Source organism: Buceros rhinoceros, unplaced genomic scaffold (assembly GCF_000710305.1).
Source record: "Buceros rhinoceros silvestris isolate BGI_N320 unplaced genomic scaffold, ASM71030v1 scaffold40972, whole genome shotgun sequence".
Lineage (NCBI taxonomy): Eukaryota > Metazoa > Chordata > Aves > Bucerotiformes > Bucerotidae > Buceros > Buceros rhinoceros.
Genome location: NW_010401438.1, coordinates 38,781 through 48,137, shown reverse-complemented (window position 1 = coordinate 48,137; position 9,357 = coordinate 38,781). Strand labels below are relative to the sequence as shown.

Genomic DNA, 9,357 nt, shown 5'->3' with positions numbered 1-9,357 from the left:
AATGCCTTTAATTTATGATGCTAGAATATAAATGTTGACTGCTCTATTTTTGCAGCTTAAGGACAGCTCTTCTTTTATGCACCTATTGCAAAGGACAAAGAAAAGAGCCAATTACTGTCATTAATCTTTTTGCTAATTCACAAAGGCTCTGAGATCATAGGCATAATTTCCTGCTGTTATCAGTTGCTGTCATTAAGAGTCTTGAACAATGTGGAGAGCTGGGGCAAATTAGAGGTATGAGTGTCTGCTGGTGGCGGGCGCTATCACAGACTGGTGGGTTGGAAGGGACCTCAGCTCCCTGGTGGGTAGCCTGGATGTCTGCCTAGGCTCAGGGCGGGTTGCCGAGGGGGTCGGGAAGCTCCCAAGCAGCTGCAGCTCTCGGGGCTGCAAAAGGCGTGTCCCACCAGCCTGAAGCGTTGAAGGAGTCCCGGACATCCTGTGTGTTGGAGAGGAGTGTTGTAGCTAAGAGAAAACCTCGCAGGTTTTCCCCTGAGCAGGATGGCAGGTGTTCAGCTGCCCTGCATTGTGTAAGGCTCCCCAGAGCCCCCCGGGAGACCCCAAGAGCTGGGGCAGCCAGGAGCTCAGTTTTCCATTGCAAAAAAAAAATCAGCTGCTGTAATTTGTACTTTTTAAATTTTTCTGCAGAAGAAGCTAAATGCTGACCTAATCTCCTCTCATCTGCATCGCCCTGGAACACTAGATGCTAGCGGTGGCTAGTATTAAGCATTATTTAGAGCTAGCTGTAGTAAAGCTATCAAACATGGTGAGGCAGAGATTTACAGTAACAAGTTGGTGGTAAATGCTGAACTGCCAGAGGCTAGATAAGATCATTTCTGCAGCGGAGCTGGGGCTGGAGAGGATTACTGCCGCCCATTGAACTGCCAGCGTGATTTGTGGCAGCAGGTTGGTATTTCTTGGCAATTTGCAACTATACGCTGAATTGTCACCTTCCTAATTATTCTGGAAGAGCTGAAAGGGTCACGGCATGCAGGACAATCTCTCTCCACTGTCAGGCAGAAGGTGATGTTTGTAGGTTATTGCAGTCCTTCGCCTTCAGCGCTGACGTGCAGGAGAGGCTGGGTTTTAACAAACACTCCTACACGGCATGACTCCTACACGGTCTGTGTAAGCAGCAGGAGGAACAGGAGGAGCCTCCATGTAAAAAAAAAAACCCAACCAGATATGCAAGTTCCTTTTTGCAGGATGGTGAGCAACATCATGAAGGGACAGTTTTGCACCTCCTGAACCCACAGGGTGAGTTTGGAGAATAACAGGAGTCAGATTTTGGCCCTGTTTTTTAGATCTCTCCTCTCCTATTTGTGGTGCTGGTTAAAATGGACTGTGGGTTGGTTTGGTCACACTGTGAGTCCTGTTGTGATGAAAGGTTGCTTTCAGACCTAGGCCCTTGCACAAAGTTCACAGGGCACAGATGTAGTATAATATAAAATACATAAAGTAGATTCACTCCCACCAGAAGGAAGCAATGTTGGAACTAACCATAATCTGCACTAGTCCACACTACTCCCGTGTTACTGAGGGTAGTGGAAGACCAGCTGGAGAGGCAACCTTTGTCACATCTCCGTCTCCCTCAAGGCCTTCTTGGAAGGGAACTTCTTAGTTATGGGTTTTTTAGGTGTGTTTTGCGAAGTGGCTGGTGTGTGCTGAAGGATCTGGCGTTTCTTCCTGAATGTAATGATCTCGGTATTTGAAAAACGTTATTTTCTGTACCGAGTGAATCAGTCAGTGAATTCTGCAGGTTCTGGGAATGATGTGATGCTGCTAGAGTGACAGCAATGTCTCCAGTGGCGGTACATGTGATCTTGACATGGGCATTGCTGATGGGCTGAGAGAACACCAGCAGTGCAGCCATGCGATAAAACATGTTTTCCATACGGACTTCAGGTCGTAGGTGCTCACGTGTTCCTCAGTTCTGCCCTACCTGTGTGTCTCAAAACGTACCTTCCTCAGGAATTCCTGAGAGGTAGGAACCTTCTGTTCTGCCTGTTGTGATAGGTGACAAAGCCAGAGCCAGAAGAGCAGCAGTTTGCCTGGGGTAACGCAGCTGCTCTGTGGGAGGAGGAACTGAAGCAGTGTCCTGACTTCTGGCACATCCTTCCTATTTAGTCACCTCCGTTTTACTTCATTTTGCATAGAAAAGAGAAGAGGAGGAACGACAAAAGGGCGAAGAACAGATACGGCAGCAGGAAGAAATCCGGGCGAAGGAGCTGTATCTGAGCCTGAAGCAAGCTCAGCTGCACGGTCAGCCCAGCGATGAGGACCAGGAGTGGGAAGAACAGTGTGAGTAAAATCACCTTCACAGGACTGACGTGTTTCTAACAGCAAATACAAGGAGGCTTCGGTGTTGCCGACAGTCTCCTCTGCCTGGAGCGATGCAAGATGCTGTATTGTTTGGCAGGAAATGACCAGCCTGCCCTTACAAAGAGCAGGTTCTGCGAGTTCACCGGTGTCAGGGGTCTTTCTGAACAGGAATCCATGTCAGTGCCTTACCGAAAACCCGTTGTGGACAGTGACGGAGATCATTAATTTTTGTCTAATGCAATTAATTAACAGTTTTGGCTCAGTCATAATAATTTTGGATGCGGTAACTTGGACAGCTTGTCCTCAGCTATCTCTGAAGAGGTAAAATTTCTCTTGGTCTGTGTTTTAATGTCTTCCGTATGGTGCCGGATTCAAGCCATGGTACCAGCACCGAAACTCACTTCGTTTCAGAAGATTTCAGTAAATAGTACTTAGATTGTTGCCCTGAAAAAAAATCCTTGTGATTTGGATCTCACTCTAGGGAGGTGCTGATCCTTTTTAACCACCTCGAAATTCCTTAGTAATATCATCGCTGTGATTGATTGATTGATTTTAAAATACTTCCTGGTTTTTGAGAGCCTATCATCAGCAGAACATACTACTCTAGCTATGTACACGTAGGTACTGGAGGTGAGCAAAGTGCCACATTAGGAGTAAATAAGAGTCAATAAGTTATTGTGAATAAAACATCTGTCTACTCTGAGTCTATCGTAGAGCTGGCTTTAGAATTAGGAAATTTGTTTGCAGAAGAATTGTGCATTTTCTGCTGGGGGGAGAATGTTTTTTATTTGCCACATCTGTACTGGTTTGCTTACTCTGCGGGAAAAGGAGATGTAGGGATTGGAAAGTTTTAGCTCACCTGGGGTTATCGTTTTTGTTATATATGACACAGAGGTTAATCAACTAACACTGAAGTGGAGTTCTAGAGAGCCGATAGTAAGTAGGAAAACTTCGTATCAATGTTTTCTAAATTCCACATCAAGTAGGAAAAAATTATTGCTGTCATGTTGGTTATTTCCTGAAAAAAGTATAAGAAATGTTTCAGAATATGCAACGAGTTTATTTTATGGTTTTAGTCATCACCTCGGGAGTTTCTGAGGACTAATTACTGAAGTCCCATTAGCTGCAATTGATGTGACGGTGAATCATTCTGTACAGCATGAATTAAATCCGGGTAAGATACACCAGTGCTGTCTTCCAAGCTCGTCGCAGGCTATGCTCCTTTTTGATCAATAAAACCTCTGTATATTACATTGTCAATAAAAAGACGGTAATTATTTCCCAGAGAATTATCTAAATCCAGGTGTACGGGTTTATCCGGAAAGAAAAACTGGCGCTTTCTGTATTTTGGGTGTTTAAGAGCAGAATGAGTTGGGGAAAATGTAGCCCCATTGTAGGAAATGAGGCATTGTCTGCTAGCATCAGCTGGCAAAGCAGCGTGGAGAGTGGAGTTCTGTACTTCAGCATTTCTGTGGTGATAGACAGATAAGGAAAGAAAATACATAGGCAACTGTGTTAGTAAAGGAAAAAAGTGTGTAAAAAAAAAAAAAAAAAAAAATCCAGCCTTTTTTTTACAGTGAGATTGGCAGTAAAGCAAAATACTATAACCGTCACTGCAGCCAGCTCTCATTTCCTTAGTGTTGCATTAAAGAGGTAACTGAGGTCCAAGCCGTCACCTCGGTTTTCTCAAGGAGCATTCGTTGTACAGGGGCAGATGGCAGAAGTGCCACAGAGGAGCTCTGGGGGAAGGAATGAGCTGAGGCAGGTTTGGGTGGAGAATTCTGTAACAGTGTTCATGGTCTGTCAACGTGCTTTTGACTGCACCGCTCACTGATGGACATAACCTACCTCCAGAGTTTTCTCTAGTGTGACCTTTGCAGTACTCTGCGTGCTCGCAGGGAGCTCTGTCCTCTTCACTCTGTGCCTCGGTACCTCCAGACCTGGCTGCCTGCGGTCGAGAGGGTGACCGACCGCAGCCCACGCCCTGTTGAGCCACCTCGCCGAGCCACCTCGCCTGGCCACCAGTGACGGTGCTGCCGTGGCAAGACACGAGCTCAGCACCTTCTAGCTGCCGGCACCGCCGCTGGGTTTTGCAGCCTGCCATAAATTGTGTGCTGCCAGAGTTGATGCTGCTATCAGTAATAGATTCAGCGTTAAACCAGCTGCAGACTAATGACAGGCGTGTGTCACATCCTTGTTTATCCTCTTCTGCTTATCTCAGTGTCTCCATTTATCCCAGCTGGTCTGAGGGCTTAGAGCTGTGTCCCGTTCGCAAAGGGGGGTAACAGCTGAAGATAGGAAGATGCAGTGCTCGGTGCCTTATCTTAAACCAGTGCCTGGCTGGGTTAGACTGTGCCATCGCTTTGCACCGAGCATCCTGAGGAGTGTTAGCATCTGTCTCCTCAACTCTGCAGAAGACAGGCTGAAATTGCTGTGGAATGCACTAGTACCTCAGTTTCACCAGATCCTTCACTTGTGATTTCAGTTCCAAATTGTTTGGTTTGGTTTGGTTTTCCCCCTCTTTGTGGTCATCCTTTCATTTTGTCTCCAAATACTCCTCTGGGGCTCTGAGAGGAAATTTGGTCCAGTTAGGCCAAGCCATCCACTTGTCATCTTTTCTAAGCAATAAATAAATGCATGAATGCATGAGAGAGCGACAGGCAGATGCAATATTAACATTCTTTTGTCTCTCCACACCTGCCCATTAGGAAGCAGGCCAGGCTCCGCGGTGTCTCACCTCCTTGAAGCCAGCCCTTCGCCTTCCGTGGTGCCGGGGGGTCGGGGCTGAGGAGGAACGATAGTGCTGGAGCAGCTCTTGTGGAGAGCAAATGTAGCAGCGATATTGATGACACTACTAATTTATTTAGTAGCTGGAATTTAGAACGTGATGAGGATTCATCTCTCATCATCACATTATCCCTCAGCTGTTCATTGCCAAGGCAATAAGCAGAGTGTTGCTAATATTAGTTTCTGTTGTTTGGTTCAGTTTGCCTCTGCTGTTTCCCTGATTGTGCCAAATAACAATAAAAGCCCTTAGAACCGCCGTGTTAATTGAAATACCTAATTTTAGTGCTTTTTACTCTACTAAATGACAAATGTATTTTAACTTGAGGAATGGGTACAAAAGGGAAAACCTGATGTTGTAGGACCCGTCATTCTCTTGGATTCCATCTAACAGATATAGATTGGGGTATTTTAGAGGGCAGTGGTGAGTTAATGTGTGGAGCAAGTATATTGGCTGGCAGATGAGAAGATGAGTAGTGGAAAAGGCTGATTCGAAGAGTGCTGTTCAAAGCTGCTCTTATTTGAAACTGCGAAGTGAGAAGTAGGGCTAATCTTGGCTAGAGGAGTGTGTCTGTTCTGACCAGGTTTGTGCTTTTCCACGGGCTGTTCCTTTCCATCTGTTCCTAGAGTGTTCAGTAAACCATAGCCCCTATCTCAGTCTAAGTGTGACCCCTCTGGGAGAGCAGAAAAGGAACCTGCAAAACAGAACAGGAAAAGCTGTAGCATAAATATTGATGGGTTGGGTGTTGCAGAAGGCATTTTGTTAGTACACAGCAAACCCTGGGAGCGCACCAGGCAGTGAAGTGCTCATGTCCTGTCCGACCAGCGGTACTCATCTCCAGACAAAAACTGTTCCAGTAAAAATGTGAGCAGCTGAGTGACTCGATCTGTTCTTACGCCTTTCCAGAAGTGCCCGCTTTTGGTCTCTCTTGGAAGCAGGATGCCAGGCTGACTCGCTATCACTTCTTGCATTGTTATAATTTTACGTTCTGCAAACTGTGTCTATGAATTTATTTCAGCTTGAACTTTAAAGGGGGTTTTCTACATTTACCTTCCACAGAAATTCAAGCGAGTGAGTTTCCTGGCAGGATTGTTTGATAAAATGCTGAATTCCGAAGTGAGTAGTCCCCAGCTCAGCTACGTGAGCGAGCGCTCAGCCTTAAGCATGTGCTCAGTGAACTTCAGCAGGTCTCAGAGTGCGCTGTCGGATAGGGATGGGATTACTCACATGCTCCCGGATTGCTGAACTGAAGCCATACTGCAGAGTGTTTGGGGAAGAGTGTTTTCCAATGAGGAAAGGGAAAACTACTGTGTGATTTGTTTGTGTGCGCTCAGAAAAACTGAAGATTGAATTTTACCTATTAAGTGGTCGTTTTGAATTGCTCGTTAACAAGCTTCCAAGAATTATTAACAAGGGTAAAGCTGAAACAAAGTAATTTTCAAAGGAGGATGCATATTCATAGCACATGAGGGGTTTGGCAGTGGTAACGGTATAACCCTGCCCTCAATCTGGCCATTTCTGTCAATTTTCTGGGAGGGTTCGGTAACCCGTTTTTGGGCAGCACTACTGCCGCTGCAGTCCTGCTGGCACCTCCCCTGTTCGCATGGCCCTGGCAGTTCTGCACAAGCTGCAGTGCCGCCAGAGCGGAAATGGGCTGCGTTCCCTGAGCGCTGACGGGGGATGTACCTGCCTTTGATGTCACCCACAGCTGAAGAGAAAACTGGTAGTGAGGATGGACCCACGGGACCAGGCTGAGCTGTAGATTCCCTGTGAGCATGACAAATCACATTCCTCATTTCCCAGGCTTGTAGACGTCCCTCTGGCATGACCCCTGCGCACGGCGTTAAAGCCAACAGGATTTTCAGCAGGGAGGTGAGCTCTCTGAATCTAGATCTTTGCTAGCTAGTGAAAATACAGCAGGGATGGCTGTAGAAAGGAGCCTCTGTCGCTGAGGAGAGCGGGGCGTGATCACACCTTGCTTTCATTCCCGGGCAGCCTGTACGGCAGTCGAAGGGAATCCCAGAAAGCTGCAGGCAGTCTGCCCTCGACCTGTGCGCTGGGATGGTGCCAAACAGGGACTGGTTTCGAAACGTCTCGCCCAGCTGCATGGCGCTCGGCTTCCTTGCTGCCGTGCTGTGGCACTTGCAAAGTCCACGTTTAAAGCAGCCATTCCTGAGTGGCTTTACAAAGGATAAATCACAGAAATTTTGTACCCTGAGCCATTGAGGTAGCACGTTTAGATGGCATTATCTGCCCTGAAAGAATAATGACCTGTAAGGTAAACAGCGAAACCTCTTACTGATGGGTTTGGTGCTGTGCGGTTGGTTGTTGCTGTGTTTAGCTGAAAGTGCAGGGTATGTAGTTAAGTGAAACCAAAATCCTGCCAGTTGTGTACATACATGACTCCTTTATTACACTATCTCGATGAGCTTTTCACCCTGTATCTTTCTACCTATGGTAGCATTACGGAACTCAAAGGTCTTTTCTCTTGCCCTCACTGCCCAGAGGGTTTTCTTTCATTTCATTTTGCTTTGAGCACTTCTGTTTCTCGATTCCATTAAACCTTTTCATAACTTGGACAAATCCATTTATGCTTCTGCTTGCTTTATATCGGGAGTGCAGAACAGAGGCATGCAAACAGCCTCATGAAATGCAGCTGCCTGGTATTATCTTGTGCATTCCCAGTCCCAGTCACAGCAGAGTAAGAAATATGTATGCGCTTTATGAATCAGGAATGATCTAAGCCAGGGTAGTCATGGCAGGGTTGATAATTGCTACTGGAGGCAATGGCTTGCTGCTTTAATATTTGCTTCACTGGATGTTAAAGGTTTGTTTTGCACTGGAATAATTTGCCTGCCTGAAGTTATTTGTGTCTCAAAAGAAAAAAAAAAAAAAGAAATCATCAAAATGGGGCTTGAGGCACCAGAAAAGAGCTGATAGATGCTGAGCATTTGCAGCACAATTCTGGGTGCATTTGAGTGGTTCTGTTTTGAAGACCGGGTTGTTGGTGCGTTAGTTCTAAAATGTGGCAGCTTTAAGTGGAAGATGCCTGACCTGCAGCAGCCAGCGCAGCGGCCCCATTCCAGGCACCCGAGGTACGTAACGCCCTGGTCAGCGCTATTCATAGGGGTGCCTGAAGTCTTCCAGTACGGATTCTGGCTCTTCATGGCCACTTTCACAGGCTCAGGCGTGCGACAGCCCCGTGCATGGCAGCAGCACGCCCTTTCCAATGGCTGTTAATTCCTCTGCTGTTATTTAAACCATTTCTAGGCTGCGGTTCTCTGCTGTGACTCTGAGCACTGTAGTGAAGATAGCGTGTGCCTTTCAGAAAGACAGCAACGTCTGCAACAACAAGTGCAACCTACAGCTAGTCCTTACAACGCTACATTTGGGGCGGTTCTAGTCCTGTGCGTAGCTGCAAAGAATTCTGTTAAACACAGACTTAATTTTAAGCGGTAGTTAGCATTCTTTCTTGAAATATAAAGCTTGGTGCACAGTCAGTGGAAAAGATGTCCCAAAGAGGAATTTCTCGTTGCAGCCAAAGGCAGCATCAGATGCAGTCTGTGAACGTTCTTAACGTCAGGTCATGTAAGGAATGAAGGGAACAGCGTAGGTTGTTCTGTAAGGGAGGGGGTAAGTGGCTGTTTGTATTTCCAGCATCTCTCCTCCCCACCCTTCCCATTCATTCCACCCAGTGCGCCGATCCAAAGCTGCGGACGAGGAGAGGAGCCACAAAGCTCGCTGGGCTCGGGACGAATACCGACGGCAATCCTTGCGTGCCATCCAGAAGGGACGAGTGGCCGGCCTGAGTCATTTGTTCCAGGGGACGAGCCTGAACAACGACCAGGAAATGAAACTGAACAACAGTGAGAGTCCTTTGCTGTCGCTCTCTGCAGCATCCAGGTTTGTACAGGACTGACTTCTGAAATGCTTTTCTATTGAATTGCTCCCTCTCCACTTCAGCCAGCTTCAGCCCAACCACTGCCACCCCCACCACTTCAAGCAGCTCTTCAGCTGCTGGAAATTCCCAGAGACTTGCTTTTTCACTATGACCAGAAAAAGAATGTTTAAAGAAATATGGAAACAGATTGAATGGTCAAAGCGAATTAAATGCCATTTATTTTTCAGACAGATTTCTTAGAGTTCATGCAGAGAGCTGGGCCCTTCAGAAGTCCGTATGAGAGCAGAGTGACAGGCTGTCATGGGGGGGGGGGGAAAATGGCCAAACTCTTTGGCACATCTTAAGCCCCACG

The 9,357-nt window shown here is 46.8% G+C and overlaps 1 protein-coding gene across 1 annotated transcript in view; it reads left to right on the top strand.

Annotated features, from left to right (window-relative positions):
• SH2D4B (SH2 domain containing 4B) overlaps positions 1-9,357 on the top strand; it is a 40,920-nt gene that overhangs the window by 13,994 nt on the left and 17,569 nt on the right. The window contains exons 4-5 of the mRNA XM_010132260.1: positions 2,154-2,298; positions 8,800-9,007. Of these exons, the coding sequence (XP_010130562.1) occupies positions 2,154-2,298; positions 8,800-9,007 (353 nt within the window). The remainder of the gene's footprint in view (positions 1-2,153; positions 2,299-8,799; positions 9,008-9,357) is intronic.